General features: G+C 48.7%; 1 protein-coding gene across 3 annotated transcripts; it reads right to left on the bottom strand.

The window, feature by feature from the left end:
- Nucleotides 1–547: 547 nt before the first annotated feature.
- LOC116966335 lies at nucleotides 548–12,096 on the bottom strand. Of its 3 annotated transcripts, none has more exons than XM_033012462.1 (7): nucleotides 11,951–12,096; nucleotides 9,614–9,696; nucleotides 6,167–6,281; nucleotides 4,529–4,641; nucleotides 3,328–3,442; nucleotides 931–1,510; nucleotides 548–824 (listed from the first exon to the last, which is right to left on the bottom strand). In XM_033012462.1, the coding sequence occupies exons 1-6, from the start codon at nucleotides 12,015–12,017 to the stop codon at nucleotides 1,296–1,298; spliced, it is 708 nt and encodes a 235-aa protein (XP_032868353.1). In that variant the 5' UTR covers nucleotides 12,018–12,096; the 3' UTR covers nucleotides 548–824; nucleotides 931–1,295. The 3 variants fall into 3 exon arrangements, with proteins under 3 accessions (XP_032868353.1, XP_032868350.1, XP_032868352.1); XM_033012459.1 differs by having other exon boundaries at nucleotides 4,529–4,645; nucleotides 6,168–6,281; nucleotides 11,951–12,088; XM_033012461.1 differs by having other exon boundaries at nucleotides 548–1,510; nucleotides 4,529–4,645; nucleotides 6,168–6,281; nucleotides 11,951–12,088.
- Between the last annotated feature and the right edge of the window lie 1,892 nt (nucleotides 12,097–13,988).

Raw genomic sequence — 13,988 nt, 5'->3', positions numbered from 1 at the left:
GTGTCAGGGGTTATGGGGAGAAGGTGGGAGAATGTTGAGAGTAAACGATAGATCAGCCACGATTGAATGGTGGAGTAGACTTGATGGGCCGAATGGCCTAATTCTGCACCTAGAACTTATGAACGTGTAAATTTCTAAGGCATCAATGATTTTTCTTCGAGCTCTCTTATATGCAAGACTAATCTGTTCATGAAAACGTCAATCCAAGAGAGTCAAGAATCAAGAGTGTTTTAGTGTCAAATGGCCCGAAACGGAACAATGAAATTCTTACTTGCAGCAGCAGCACGACAGGAGGGAAGAGACAAGGACTTTAAGATTTTTGCCTTCCATCACAGTGAGGAGGTGCCTGGTGAACTCACTGTTGTGGATGTTAAATTTGTGTTTATTGTGTGTTTTTGTCATTTTTATTATATGTAGGACTGCAAGGCAATCGAAAGGTCTGAATGACAATAAAGGCTACTTTGACTTTGACTTTTGACTTTGATATTGTAGTGAGACAACGTAGATGAAATTAGTATCCTGGAGCCAGTGACCAAAGGAGCCAGTGTGTTGGTTCATTCATCGATGTACTTTTATTAATGTTACAATCCAACAGAAAACACAAGGATGTAACACAACAGGATACTAGGCAATGGAAAAGCTCAGAATCTCAGCATTAGATTACAGGGAAAGATCACTGTTGTTATACAGAGCGTTACAAACGAGGAGGAAGTTGGGTTATGGGGAAAGCTTGATGTTGTAATGCAGGGTGAAGCTCAGTATTGTATTACAGGGGAGCGTCACTGTTGTAATACAGGTTGGAACAGTGCTGCAATTCAGGAGAAACCTCAAGATTGTGGAAGGTACCAATGTGTTACACAGAGTGAAGCTCAGGCTCGTAATAACGCAGGACTGTAATACAGGGAGAATTACTTAAGCTCGTAATTGCAATACGTGAATCTCAGGGCTATAACAGGACCTCAGGACTGTAATGCAGGGAGAATGTCAGAGTTGTAATATAAACATGGGGTTGTAATACAGGGAGAATCTCCAGATTATGTAATACGGGGAGAATCTCGGGGTTTTAACATAACCTCAGCCACAGTAACAAAGGGAGAATCTCCAGATTGTAATACAAGCTCAGGACTGTAATACAGGGAGGATCTCAGGGTTGTAATATAAACCCGGAACTAGAATGCAAGGAGAATCTCGGGATAATAATGCATGCTCAGGACTGTAATAGAGAGAAGCTTGGCTTTGTCATATGGGATTGTAACGTGTTGCTGACTTTGGTGATCTCCATGGAGGGGGGGTGACTAGGACACAGATAACCTGGAGTTGCTGATTGGGAAGGATGTATCACCACACAGAAAGCATACGGTTTTATTGTTGATTTTTCCATGCAGTTCTTTCTTGAGTTCCGTCAGGAATGCTGAGATCATGAGGGTCTCTTCGCTGTAATCTTGCGCTACATCGAGGCAGCGCTTGTCAAAGTAGTGAGAAGCGTTAGCGGCAACTGCTAACGCACTTTCTGTGAACACAATGTTCAATTGTTTAGTTTAGAGATACAGTGCGGAAACAGGCCCTTCGGCCCACCGAGTCTGGGCTGACCAGTGATTCCCGCACATTAACACTATCCTACACCCACTAAGGACAATTTTTACATTTACCGAGCCAATTAACCTGCAAACCTGTACGTCTTTGGAGTGTGGGAGGAAACCGAAGATCTCGGAGAAAACCCACGCAGGTCTCGAGGAGAACGTACAAACTCCGTACAGACAGCACCCATAGTCAGGATCGAACACACGTCTCCGGCGCTGCAACCGTTGTAAGGCAGCAACTCTACCGCTGCGCCACCGTGCCGCCTAGTGAATGAACACTTTATTGTCACCTGTGACAAGTCACAGTGAAATTATTTGCTTGCGAACCCAAGGTGTACAAATAGTCGCCCATAAAGGGCGCTGACAAAGTTACAAATTCCCCCCCACGTCGGGTCCTCCAAGTGGGTTTATTAGCGACAGGGTTATGCACCCATGACCCACGGTTTCACTGTTCAGACCTCAGTGAGACTCACTCCACTTTAAGGGCGGCACGGTGGCTCAGCGGTACAGTTGCAGCCTCACAGCACGAGAGACCCAGGTTCGATCCTGATTACTGGGGCTGTCTGTACGGAGTCTGCGTGTTCTGCCCGTGACCACGTGGGTTTTCTCCAGGGTGCTCCGGCTTCCTCCCACTCCCACAGAAAATGTGTGAGTTTGTAGGTTAATTGGCCCTCTGTAAATTGGCACTTAGTGTGTAGGGAGTGGATGAGTGAGATTAACTTAGAACTAGTGTGAACAGGTGATCGATGGTTGGTGTGGACTTAGTGGGCTGAAGGGCTTTAGGGTTGCTGTATTACTAACTAATGTTGTATTACTAACTAACTGACTAACTAACTAACTAATGAACCTAACTAACTAACTAACCTAACTAACTGACTGACTGACTGGATAACTAACTAACTAACTAACTAACTAACTAACTAACTAACTAACTAACTAACTAACTAACTAACTAACTAACTAACTAACTAACTAACTAACTAACTAACTAACTAACTAACTAACTAACTAACGAACAAACTAACTGACTGACTGACTGACTGACTGACTGACTGACTGACTGACTGACTGACTGACTGACTGACTGACTGACTGATTGACTGACTGACTGACTGACTGGATAACTAACTAACTAACTAACTAACTAACTAACTAACTAACTAACTAACTAACTAACTAACTAACTAACTAACTAACTGACTGGATAACTAACTAACTAACTAACTAACTAACTAACTAACTAACTAACTAACTAACTAACTGACTGACTGACTGACTGACTGACTGACTGACTGACTGACTGACTGACTGACTGACTAACTAACCAACTAATTAACTAACCAACCAACTAACTAACTAACTAGCTAACTAACCAACCAACTTACTAACCACCAAACCGACTAGCTAACTAACCAACCAACTAACTAACTAGCTAGAAGATTGACACAATAAGCTGAAGTAACTCAGCGGGACAGGCAGCATCTCTGGAGAAAAGGAATAGGTGACGTTTTGGGTCGTGACCCTTCTTCAGAGAGGGAAACTAATGAACTAACTAACTAACTAGCTTAACACCAATCTCGTATCTCCGTCCACCACCACCACCCCTGCCAGTATGCTTCAGGCACCCACTATTCTCTGTGTAAAACTCTACCCCCACACATCTCCTTTAAACGTTGCCCCTCTCACCTTGAGGCTCTGCCCTCGTCAGTCTAAACTACCAGTGGGATGTTAGTGTAGAGGGACTCACCTTGACAGTTGGCCAAACGGTTGCCTCCAATGTACTGCGTTGTCCACTTGAAGCCGGTCTCTTCCCCACACCTCTCGTATGGCCGCGATCTCCTGAGGAACTGGAAGTCATAACCCTGTGCGGAGAGAGGCGAGGTCAATGAATGTCCATCTGTACACTGTGTATTGCCACATCGATAGAACATCAAGTGCCGGGCTGCTGCTAACGCCACTCCCATGATAAACCGTGGGTGGCACGGTGGTAGAGCAGTAGAGTTGCAGCTAGAGACCCAGAGACGCCGGTTCAATCCTGACTACGGGTGCTGTGTATACACAGTCTGTACGTTCAAATCCCTCGAAACCTTTCCTATCCATGCACCTGTCCACATGTCCAAACGTCTTTTATTTGTTACCTGCCTCAACTCCCTCCTCTGACAGCTCGTCCCACATGCCCACCATATCGGGGGCACAGCGGTGGGTCTGAAGAAGGGTCTCGACCCAAAACATCACCAATTCCTGCTCACCAGAGATGCTGTCTGACCCGCTGTGTTACTCCAACTATTTGTGTCTATCTTTGGTTTAAACCAGCATGTGCAGTTCCTGCCTACACAATGGAAAGGCATTTGGACAGGTACATGGATAGGATAGGTTTAGAAGGATGTGGGCCGTATTCAGGCAGGAGGGACTAGTGTAGATGGGGCATCTTGGATGGCATTGGCAAGTTGGGCCGAAGGGCCTGTTTCCATGCAGTATGGCCCCGTGACTGTGTATGAGTGAGCTACCAGGACGATGTCGACACCCATAAACTGCGGAGTTGCCATCCATGGCAGGTGCAGGGGAGAAGAGGGATGGAGGTCAGGAACGTTCACGGAGGCAGCGTAACTCCACCACGGTGCTGGTGGGGCAGCGGTAGAGTAGCTGCCTTACAGTGCTTGCAGCGCCGGAGACCCGGGTTCAATCCCGACTACGGGTGCTGTCCGTACAGAGTTCGTACCTTCTCTCCGTGCCTTGCGTGGCTTTTCTCCGAGATCTTCATTTTCCTCCCACACTCCAAAGACGTACAAGTTTGTAGGTTAATTGGCTTGGTATAAGTGTACAATTGTCCCTAGTGTGTGCGTGTGTGTAGGATGGTGTTAATGTGCGGGGATCGCTGGTCTGCGCTGTCTCGGTGGGCCGCAGGGTCTGTTTCCGCGCTGTATCTCTCAACTAAACAGAGACCGTACCTTGTTACACATGGGCTTGCAGTAGCGGGTCCTGTTCAGCGTCAGACATACCAGGCCTCCGTTGGCGGGGATGATGGGGAAGCTGCAGTTCTTGGGGTTCACATGCTGACAAGCTTCGGAGAAAGCACAAACATCGGGGGGGGGGGGAAATCACCAGCCGCAAACCAAGAAACAGTGTGAGACTCAGAGTCTAATCGCAGCGATCACAGTGCTGTGGGCAGCCTCATTGTAATCAAGGATAGTTTTTTCATCGAATGGATAGCATACAACTAAAAGGGTTTTCACTGTACCACAATAATAATGAACTAAGCAAAACAAATTAAACTCTGTTAATCTGCAGGACTCGTTATTTTAGAGAGCGCGTGTAAAAGGTGCTGCCAAGGGGTGGTGGTGGAGGCACATATGACAGTGGTGTCATTCATTTTAGTTTGGTGGTATAATTCAGCCCTTCGGCCCATCGAGTCCGCTGCAACCAGCGATCCCCCCCGTACACTAGTTCTCTCCTACACTCTTGGGACAATTTCCAGGAGCCAATTCGCCTGCAAACCCGCACTTTTTTGGAGTGTGGAGGGAAACCAGAGCACCCGGAGAAAACCAACCTGGTCACAGGGAGAATGTAACAAAATCTATCCAGACAGGCAGCACAGACCGGATTGAACCCGGCTCTCTGGCGCTGTAATGCAACAACTCTACCGCTGCACCCCTCTGCCGCCTGCTGTTTAAGATGCTTTTGGATCGGCAGAGATGCTGCCTGACCCGCTGAGTTACTCCATAACTTTATGTCTCTTTTGTATCCTTGTGTCTACACCTGAACCCACCTGACAGGTAGGTTTTGGACAAATAGGTTTGATGAGAATCGGAGAACCGTGCCAAACTATGCAAAGCCCAGCTTAAGATTCCTGATTCTAGATTAATACTGTTGTCAGGGGTTATGGGGAGAAGGCAGGAGAATGGGGGATAATCGATCAGCCATGGTTGAATGGCAGAGTAGGCTTGATGGGCTGAATGGCCCAATTCTGCCCCTGAAACATATGAAATGATGAATTGATGAATGTGTGTTTAGTCCGAGTCTCTACAAACACCACTGCTGCTGATGGCAAGCGGGGAGTGGAGAGGGGTGAAGGTGGGGTGGGAACTCCGGAAGTCTGGGGGATGAGGGGTAAAGATTCCCAGAGCAGGAGAGAGAGAGTCTAACGGCAGCCCAGCCTAATTCTGCTCCTAGGACATAGAAACATAGACATAGAAACATAGAAAATAGGTGCAGGAGTAGGCCATTCGGCCCTTCAAGCCTGCACCGCCATTCAATATGATCATGGCTGATCATCCAACTCAGTATCCTGTACCTGCCTTCTCTCCATACCCCCTGATCCCTTTAGCCACAAGGGCCACATCTAACTCCCTCTTAAATATAGCCAATGAACTGGCCTCAACTACCTTCTGTGGCAGAGAATTCCACAGATTCACCACTCTCTGTGTGAACATATGAGCTTATCAAAATGGAGGTTGGGTGCTGGGACTTGGAACTTCTCACAGAGGCAGTGAGTGTGTAGAAGGTGGCCCCAGTGCAGCAGGGAGTGAGGGGTGAGGGTGGAGACACAAGGGTCAGACAGTGTGATGTGAGGGTGTGGGGCTGTGTACCTCTCACACGGAGTGATCGCAGGCTGTCTGCAGCGTTCTGCAGCAACTTGTAGAGTTCGCTCAGCTTCCCCGCCTCCAAGCGCTGCATGGCCTGCTGGGAACAGTTGTTGAATAACTGCAGAGAGAAGGGACAACAATGTCAGGTGTAGAGCCGCTGCCTCACCGCGCCAGAGACAGCACCCGGTTCAATCCCCGCCTCTGCCTGTTTGCCCGCTCTCCCTGTGACCGCGTGGGCTTCCTACGGGTGCTCCGGTTTCCTCCCACATCCCAAGGACAAGCGAGTCGGTGAGTCAACAGTCCGCCGTTAAATTGTCCCCACAAGTGGCAGAATCTTGTGGAGTTCATGAGAATCAAATGTGGGATTAGTGCAGGATCAGTGGGTGAGTATGGACCTGATGGGCAGAAGGGCCTGCTTCTAGGCCGCATTGCTCAATGACTCTCTGACCTTTGAGTTCCCAATGAACTTGATGCACTTAGACAAAAGTGCTGGAGAAACTCAGCGGGTGCAGCAGCATCTAAGGAGCGAATGAAATAGGCAACGTTTCGTGCCGAAACGTTGCCTATTTCATTCGCTCCTTAGATGCTGCTGCACCCGCTGAGTTTCCCCAGCACTTTTGTCTACCTTCGATTTTCCAGCATCTGCAGTTCCTTCTTAAAAACTTGATGCACCTCCAACCTTCTGCTCTCTCCCTGTCCAGTTGTCAGATTAGAGAGTCACAAACACGGGCACTGCGATCGTTTCGCTGAACACCTTCGCTCAGGACGACTAGGCCTACACGATCTCCCGGTTGCCAAACACTTTAACTCCCCCTCCCATTCCCACACTGACCTTTCTGTCCGGTGCCTCCTCCACTGTCAGAGTGAGGCCACATGCTAATTGGAGGAACAGCACCTCATATTCCGCTTGGGCAGCTCACACCCTAGCGGTATGAACGTTGACTATTCCAACTTCAAGTAACCCTTGCTTTCCCTCGCTCTCCGTCCCTCCCCCACCCTCGTTCTCCGACTAGTTCCACTGTCCTCCTGATTAATTTTACTGTTTGTAAGCCTCGTTGTCACCTTCCCCGCAGCCAACAATGAACCATCCTACATTTCCTCAACCATCGTCTGCTTTGATCTGTCATTTTCACACCTTACCCTTCCACATATCTCTCGACTCCCTCTCCCCCGACTCTCAGTCTGAAGAAGGGTCTCGACCCGAAACGTCACTCATTCCTTCTCTCCAGAGATGCTGCCTGTCCCGCTGAGTTACTCCAGCATTTTGTGCCTATCTTCGGTGTAAACCAGCATCTGCAGTTCCATCCTGCACAGAAACAGGCCCTTCAGCCCATTGAGTCCACACTGACCTTCAACTGAATATCTCCACATAATTCTACATGAACCAGAGTCTGAAGAAGGATCCTGACCCAAAACCCCATTGACATTCCCCCAATGCAGGAGCTGATCGCCCCAATGTGGAGGGCCAAAACACCGCCAGCTGCGGGAGTCAAGATCGTCCCGTCAACGGAGGGCTCAAGGCCCCCGACCGCGGGAGAGCTAAGGGAAGATATTTGAACTTTTTATCGCCTTCCATCACAGTGACGAATATGGAGGAGTCACTGTGGTGGATGTTTATGTTAAAATGAATATTGTGTGTTTCGTTGCTTTTTATTTGTATGACTGACTTGGCAAATCTTCTTCTTCTTCTTGCTTACGGTATGCACAGCCTAAAGTTGGAGGACAAGTTGTTCTATTTGACCTTATTTGATTGTGCACGCCAGGTTGATTGCATTTGTCGAAACAATGCAGGGCGGACCACGCGAAGGTTGCAATCTCCCACCCCAACTTGGCAAATGAAATTCCTCGTATGTTGCAAAACATACTTGGCTAATAAAGTATTATTGTGATTGTGATTGTGACTCCACACTGACCTTCAACTGAATATCTCCACACAATTCTACGTTAACCAGTCTGAAGAAGGATCCTGACCCAAAACCTCACCTATCCATGTTCACCAGAGATGCTGCCTGACCCGTTGAGTTATTCAAGACTTTGTGTCTTTTTTGGTAAACCAACATCTACATATTCATCGTATCCGCCATCTTTGCTCTCAGCCTGACTGAGGAAGATAAGCAGAGCTCAATATAATAATAAGGCTTGAGGGCCTGTCCCACTTTCCCGAGTTATTCACAAATTCTCCCACATTTTCCCCTTGATTCAACATCGCAGAATGTTCGTAACGAGTCCGTAGGAGACCGTAGGTGTCCGTGGATATATCGTAGCGGCTCGTTATGTCAGCCGTAGGTACTCGCGGCTATTTGTTTTACTCGTGGACATTTTTCATCAGGCCGAAAAAACGTCCCGACTTACCTGAGGCCCCGAGTACCTCCGGTTGGCATAACGAGCCGCTACGATATAGCCACGGACTCCTACGGACCAGTTACGGATATTCTGCGAGTTTGAATCAAGGGGAAAACTCGGGAGAATTCGTGAATAACTCTGGAAAGTGGGACAGACTCTTTAGACAGGGTGCTGGGGAGATTTACACGCAGAGCGATGCTGAAATTCTGTCTCAGAACCCTTCTCCTCCCACTTGAATCTGAAGAAGAGTCCCAACCTCAATCGTCACCTATCCATGTTCTACAGAGATGCTGCCTGACCTGCTGAGTTACTCCAGCACTTTGTGTCTTTCCTTGTAAACTAGCATCTGCAATTCATTGTGTCCCCAATCTTTGCCCCCAGTCGGGCTGAGGAGGTCAATTTTCAATCTGATAATGAAAGGAAGTGGCAGCGCTGCCTTGCAGCTGCGGTTCGCCTGCAGTCCGTATGTTTTTTCTTTTTTTGTTTTCTTTTGTCCCGTTGTTACAGTTTATTTCAGTTTATTTTAGTTGTGCATGTGTGGGGGGGCAGGAGAAACTTTTCTTGTCGTATCCCCCCGTCTCCGTCTCTGTCTGTGCTGAGGCCTCCAACTGGGACCGACCTCAAGGCTCCGGAGGCAGAGCCAGCCAGGACTTCGGAGCCTCGGAGGCTCGGCCGCGGGCCCAGTGGACGACATCGTCGGGAGCTGGCAGGTCACATGTTGGTAACATGTTTTCCCGGAGCTCCCGCAACGACAGCTTCGTCCGCTGGTCTGGAGGGCGGCAGCTTCGACCGCCCCGGGCCGCGGAGTTTGAACCGGCCCGTTCGCAGAGCTCGGATTCAGTCGCGGGACTTACTTACCATCACCCCGCGTGGTCACAACATCGGAAACCTGGATCGCCTCAATGCAGAGGGAAGAGACAAGGACTTTAAGACTTTTGCCTTCCATCACAGTGAGGAGGACCTGGTAGACTCACTGTGGTGGATGTTAAATCTGTGTTCATTGTGTGTTCTGTTATTTTATTCTATGTTATGACTGCAAGGCACGAAATTTTGTTCAGACTGAAAAGTCTGAATGACAATAAAGGATACTTATACTTAAACTCTCACCTTGAGGCTGTTGGTCAAGTTCAGGTAGTTATCGGCACTAAATACATTCTGGCAATTGTCAGCCTCCTCCTCTAAATATGCACCTGAAGGAAAAAAAAGATAAGTCATCAAAAGTCATGAAGTGGGCTCATAATGTTCCCCACTCTTGCTCCTGCATGGCCTACACTGGGACCCAGTGCCGTACAGCCCACATCCGCGTCATTCCATGGGCAAAGATAGACACAAAAAGCTGGAGTAACTCACGTGGGTCAGGCAGCATCTCTGGAGAAAAGGAATAGACAACGTTTTGGGTCTAGACCCTGCTTCAGATTCAAAGATCTCTGGAGAATCTAAAGGATGTCTGAAGAAGGGTCTCGACCTGAAACGTCACCCATTCCTTCTCTCCAGTGATGCTGCCTGTCCTGCTGAGTTACTCCAGCGTTTTGTGTCTATCTTCGGTTTAAACCAGCACCTGCAGTTCCTTCCTACACATGAGATAAGTGAGATCTCCTTTAACTTTCCAGACTAGCCTACCATGCCGGGACCTTGTCAAAGGCCTTGCTAATGTCCATACAGACAACATCCTCTGCCCTGCCCTTATCAATACTCTGGGTGACCTCTTCAAAAAACGATCAGATTTGTGAGACATGATTTTTCCCCTCCTCACACACACACACACACACACATACACACACACACACACACGCACACAGCCATGCTGACTATTGGTTTAGTTTAGAGGTATAACACAGAAACAGGCCCTTCGGCCCACCAAGTCCGTACCGACCAGCGATCCCCGCACACTAACACTACCCTACACACACCAGGGACAATTTTACATTGATAACAAGCCAATTAACCAACAAACCTGTACGTCTTTGGAGTGTTGGAGGAAACTGAAGATCTCGGAGCAAAACCCACGCAGGTCACGGGTAGAAGGTACAAACTCCGTACAGACAGCACCTATAGTCAGGATGGAACCAGGGTCTCCGGCGCTGTAAGGCAGCAACTCTACTGCTGTGCCACCATAACTATCTCTAGCCAGCCCGTCACTGTCCAAATGCTGGCGGATCTGATCACTAAGAATCCGTTCCAACAGCTTCCCAAACACTGACATCAGGCTCACCAGCCTGTAGCAGCTCCCTGGCCTATCCTTGCTGCCCTCCTTAAGTAACTGTTCAACATCAGCCACCCTCCAGACTTCCAGCACTTCATTTATAGTTAAAGATCTTTAAAGCGGCCTCCATCATTTCCACCTTTGCCTCCCACACGGTTTGGGAATGAACATGGTCAGGCCCTATCAAAAAGCCTCTTAAACACCACGATCACTTCTGCCTCCACCACCACTGCCGGCATTGTGTCCCAAGCCCGTACCACCCTCTGTGTAAAAAAACATCTCCATTAAACCTTCCTACTCTTGCCTTATAGCTCTGCCCTCCAGTGTTGGATATTTCCACTCTGGGATAACTGTTTACCCTATCAATACCTCTTATAATTTTATAAACGTCCATCAAGTCTCCCCTCAACCTCCGACGTTCCAATCCAAGTCTAATCCGGACAGTATTCCTGAAAACCTCCTCTGCACCTTCCCCAAAGCCTCCACACATTCCGTCTCATGGGCCACGACCAGAACTACACGCAGTACTCCAAATGTGTAAATGGACTCTGTGCAAAAATCTTGCTCCGCACATCTCCTTTCAACATTGCTCCTCTCACCATAAAACTACACCCTCCAGTCTTTGACGCCTCCACGCTAGGCTGCCGTGAGACTCTCTCTCCTGCTCTGGGAATGTTTGCCCCTCACTCTCCAGAGATCCGGAGTTCCCTCCCCACCTTCGCCCCTCTCCACTCCCCGCTTGCCATCAGCAGCAGTGGTGTTTGTAGAGACTCGCACCAAACACACATTCATCAATTCATCATTTCACTGGTTCTAGGAGCAGAATTAGGTCATTCGGCCCATCAAGTCTACTCCGCCATTCAATCATGGCTGATCTATCTTTCCATCTCAACCCCATTCTCCTGCCTTCTCCCCATAACCCCAGACATCCGTACTAATCAAGAATCTATCTCTGCCTTAAAAATATCCATTGACTTGGCCTCCCCAGCCGTCTGTGGCAATGAATTCCACAGATTCACCACCCTCTGACTAAAGAAATTCCTCCTCATCCTAAAGGTATGTCTTTTTATTCTGAGGCTGTGGCCTCTGGTCCTATACTCTCCCACAAATGGAAAGATCCTCTCCACATCCACTCTATCCGGGCCTTTCACTAATTGGTAAGTTTCAATGAGGGGACCCCTCATCCTTCTAAACTCCAGCGAGAACAAGCCCAGTGCTGTCAAATGCTCATGGTACCTTACCTGGGAGGAGAAGGCAGAAGAAGGCGGCCAGTGTGAGCTGGGCCTGTAGTGTGTGAGCCGCGGCCATCTCGCTGATGTTCACTCACTCACTTCACTCACGCTGACCTGTTTATACTGGACATCGCTGGCACCAGCGACTCAGGCAGGCAGACAGAGGCAGGGAATGTTAATCATTACACAGCTTGAGAAATCCCCCACACACACGATTGTTCAAGGCAGGGAGATGCATCGGGCAAAGTCCGTGCAGTCTTTGGTCTTTGCGACTGCGGGCATCCAGACCAGACCACCCCACACATTGTGAATGACTGCCCACTGAGGTCTTTCCCTAGGGGGCATCAACCCCAGTGACTGATGCTGCCCTGGCCTGGATGTCTACTCTAGATCTAGGCTGTGCACGCCATACACTAGAAGAAGACCACTTTATCGACTGGTGTCGCCACGCTCAGAGAGTTATGGACACGGAACCCAAGGACCCCTGTCCACATTGACGCTGTCCAGAGTCTTGCCATTAATTAGATACTTTCCCCTTTACATTCGATCTCCCAAAGTGCAAAGGTCGTAGCGCGCAGTCACGGAGTTACACAGCACAGGGACGGACCATCCATTGCAAGTCAAACCAGGGCAGAGCCTTCACAGCGAATGTCAGGGGAGGGATGTAGTGGAGGAATCTAGGAGTGCAGGTGGTCAAGGAGGCTTTGGCACATTGGCCTTCATCAGTCAGGACACTGAGTACGGAAGTTGGGACATTATGTTACTGTTGTACAAGATATTTCTGGAGCCACAATTGGAGTGTAGTGTTCAGTTTTACACCCCTGTCCCACTTTCCCAAGTTACTCACGAATTCTCCCAAGTTTTCCCCTTGATTCAAATTCGGAGATGTCAGCCGAAGGTACTCGGGGTTATTTTTCTTTACTCGTGGACATTTTTCAACATGCTGGAAAAACGTCCCGACTTACCTGATGCCCCGAGTTCCTACGGCTGGCATTACGAGCTGCTACGAAATATCTACGGCCTCGCTACGGACTCCTAAGGACTCGCTAAGGACATTCTCCGAGTTTGAATCAAGGGGAAAACTCCGGAGAATTTGTGAGTAACTTGGGAATGTGGGACAGGGCCTTTAGTCAGGCTGCTACAGGAAAGAATGTCATTAAGGGTGGCACGGTGGTGCAGCGGTAGAGTTGCTGCTTCAGCGCCAGTGTCCCGAGTCAATCCTGACTGTGGGTGCTGTCTGTACAGAGTTTGCTTGTTCTCCCTGTGACCACGTGGGTTTTCTCCGGGTGTTCCGGTCTCCTCCCACATCCCAAGGATGTGCAGGTCTGTAGGTTAATTGGCTTCGATAAAATTGTAAATTGTCCCTAGTGTGTAGGATAGTGCTGGTGTACGGGGTGATCGCTGGTTGTCGTGGACACGATGGGCCGAAGGGCCTGTTTCTGCACAGTATCCCTGGAGTCTAAAGTCTAAAGAAGAAAATAACCCCGTCAACCAGGCAACTGTCTGAATAAGATAGAGGAGAGGGGACAAATCATCCTCCACGATAATCCTCAACACTGGGGCACCACAAGGTTGCGTTCTCAGCCCCTTCTTTACTCCTTGTACACCCACAACTCTGCAGTCATGTACAAATCTAATTCCATTTTCAAATTCGCTGACGAGACCACCATTGTGGGCTGGATATCAAATAATAGACAATAGACAATAGGTGCAGGACCAGGCCATTTGGTCCTTCGAGCCAGCACCGCCATTCAATGTGATCATGGCTGATCATCCCCAATCAGTACCCCGTTCCTGCCTTCTCCCCATATCCCCTGACTCCGCTATTTTTAAGAGCCCTATCTAGCTCTCTCTTGAAAGCATCCAGAGAACCGGCCTCCACCGCCCTCTGAGGCAGAGAATTCCACAGACTCACCACTCTCTGTGAGAAAAAGTGTTTCCTCGTCTCCGTTCTAAATGGCTTACTCCTTATTTTTAACGAGACGGAGTACAGGAAGGAGATCGAGAACCTCGTGTCCTGGTGTCGAGACAACAACCTTTCTCTCAA

Source organism: Amblyraja radiata, chromosome 37, assembly GCF_010909765.2.
Source record: "Amblyraja radiata isolate CabotCenter1 chromosome 37, sAmbRad1.1.pri, whole genome shotgun sequence".
Lineage (NCBI taxonomy): Eukaryota > Metazoa > Chordata > Chondrichthyes > Rajiformes > Rajidae > Amblyraja > Amblyraja radiata.
The sequence above is the reverse complement of the archived record's forward strand: the minus strand, read 5'-3'. Positions and strand labels throughout refer to the sequence as shown.